We start from the raw sequence: 2,297 nt of genomic DNA, 5'->3' as shown, positions 1-2,297 counted from the left end.
TTGTTCAGTGTCGACTTCTTAAAGTGTACTTGGAATTGTAGTGCACTCGGTACGGAAGATGTGCATTTGGGTAAAAAAATATTAATATAGACTGCACCGAGTGCACTATGAACCCAAGTGCACTAAAAAGTTTCGACACTGGGAGTGCACCACTTTCCGCCATTGTACACCACAATCCACATACCCTCTTTGGATTTTGACTTCGAAATACTGGCTACATTGGTTGATACGGAAATCCTCTGTCTAGTTTATTTGATGTCATGATTTCAATGCAGGACATGTGGGTATTCTATTTAGGTTAAGTGTTTTAAAATTTACAAAAATGTTAAAAATAAATACATTCCACCCGTAGAATAGATGTGAGCATTAATTTGAGTTCTTTATTTCTCTTGTATCCATCATTTTCATAGGTTTGGATTTTCAGGCAACTAAACGCCCGTTCCCACTTGTGAGTTTCATAGTTTCATCCGATTTTTTCCCAATGTCCTGTAGGCAATGTAATTTAAATGGGTATTCCCACTCAAGCACGACACGGTTTTTTGTACAAACGACAAGTGGGGACGGGCCTTTAGTGCAATTAAAAGTCGCGAGTTTACGCTTCCAATGTGAGACAATCCTCAGGCTCCTTTCCAAAACTTACCCCTAGATTTGTAGAACTGGGCAGCACCACTCCTGGAGCTAGAGGTGTGGACGCGGTCTTGGCGACATTACTGCTGAAGTAGAACTGGAGGTAGGAGGAGAGGACTTTCATGTCTTGAGCATTGTCGATACGTCCCCCGTAGATAGCGTTACCTAGGAGACCATGGATGTAGTCCCACTTGACACCTCCCATACCATCTGGAAAAAAAAAGATCAGACGACTGTCTCTTAAAGAGGTTTGATAGAGGGAGCTGTAACTGCTAAGGTCGTATTGTCCTAAAAGAGAAGAGAGAAGGAAGAAAGGATAGGAGGAAGCCAGCCGTTCCGAAAACGAACCTCATCTGTTGAGGATAAAATTCGCCCGGGATGGGAATCGAAACAGCGACCTAGCGCTTACAAAGTGGCTTTCCTTGACTTGGCTTTCTGGCTGAAATATGATTTCCCTTGAAGTCAAGTTTGGTCAAAATCAATGCACTCCTTTTTGTCACCTAATCAGTCCAAATCGGCCATTTATCGTGGGATGAAAACAAATAGGAATTAAAAACAAAAAACTTCTTACTGAAGTCGAACGAACTTACGCCTCAATTCCTTTGATCAACAAAGTCGTTTCTTTTCTAAAATCTCACCTTGACTTAGGCGAGCATTCAAGATATTTAGGGCCGCATTCAGGTCGCTGTCATTGAACTCATAGAACTTGGCCCAGCCCTGCGGAATGTAGGTTCTCCGTTCCTGGATCAAAGCATGGAACCAGGCGAGGGTAAACAGGGCCCGGCCCTGGTCAGTTGAATTCAACTTGGTTTGACTCCAGCTGGCGTACGTCCGTTGAAGGTTCCGCTTGATTCCTGAAATGACGAGGGATAATATAACCAGCGCCCGGGGGAGCGGGAGAGTCACGTCGTATCCGTGAGTAGATAAGAAGAATCCGAGACTGGTGTTGGGCTAAATGTTGAGGTTACAGCTCGAAACAGCTCTAGAGGGATTTTTCTGAATCTAATAACAGGTAGTAGTCATAATATACGTCTTGAATCATGTTATAGGATTAGGTCTTCCGGATAATTGTTCAGAAGCAATTAATAAAAAAATTCGCAAACAAATTTTCGTATTAAGAAAAATACTTGCTTTAGTATAGCGGGTTTTAAAGTTCGTTTTTATTAAGGTTACACCTACTTCGAAATAAGGCTTACCGGGATGTGCATTGGAAGGTCTAGGGAGACTCTACAGAGACTAGGACTCCAGCTACCAGTATATATAAATTTCATCCCGTTTCTCTTTCCGAACATTTAGGATGATTTCATTTTAAACTACCTTGAGGAGCTTCGTTAGGAAAGTTTCAAACACACGAGGCAGAGTGGTAGAGACTTGCTCGTCATCTCGTGTCATCCCATATCGAAAGTCTTGATGCGGGTTCAAAGTTGTATAATATACCTCTCATTCGTGTGTTTTTTTTTGTTATGTCATCAATTTGTCTATCCTACGGTGTGAGTTTCTTCTTAATATTTATCAGTGCTCAATTTTAGGTTCTTTTGTTTGATGTATTGATCTCTATCATCTTGCTCTCAAAATTCTGTTTATTCTTAGGTTACTCCCGTATGTGTTAAGCATATTTCTGAGAATGGTCTTTGTCAATTTCCATTTTGGTCCTCATTCCACTCACTTAT

General features: G+C 41.4%; 1 protein-coding gene across 1 annotated transcript; it reads right to left on the bottom strand.

Annotated features, from left to right (window-relative positions):
* Positions 1-475: 475 nt before the first annotated feature.
* On the bottom strand, positions 476-2,009 carry LOC113473036 (cytoplasmic dynein 2 heavy chain 1-like). Its single transcript, XM_026832802.1, has 3 exons — positions 2,003-2,009; positions 1,266-1,481; positions 476-837 (listed from the first exon to the last, which is right to left on the bottom strand). The coding sequence occupies exons 1-3, from the start codon at positions 2,007-2,009 to the stop codon at positions 593-595; spliced, it is 468 nt and encodes a 155-aa protein (XP_026688603.1). The 3' UTR covers positions 476-592.
* Positions 2,010-2,297: the final 288 nt, after the last annotated feature.

The sequence above is a fragment of the Diaphorina citri genome, unplaced genomic scaffold (genome assembly GCF_000475195.1).
Source record: "Diaphorina citri unplaced genomic scaffold, Diaci psyllid genome assembly version 1.1 scaffold13063, whole genome shotgun sequence".
NCBI lineage: Eukaryota > Metazoa > Arthropoda > Insecta > Hemiptera > Psyllidae > Diaphorina > Diaphorina citri.
The sequence above is the reverse complement of the archived record's forward strand: the minus strand, read 5'-3'. Positions and strand labels throughout refer to the sequence as shown.

Coding starts and splice junctions, on each gene's coding strand:
- LOC113473036 (XM_026832802.1), bottom strand. Junction 838..1,265: donor GAATGCTCGCCTAAGTCAAG/GTGAGATTTTAG, acceptor TTTTTTTTCCAG/ATGGTATGGGAGGTGTCAAG.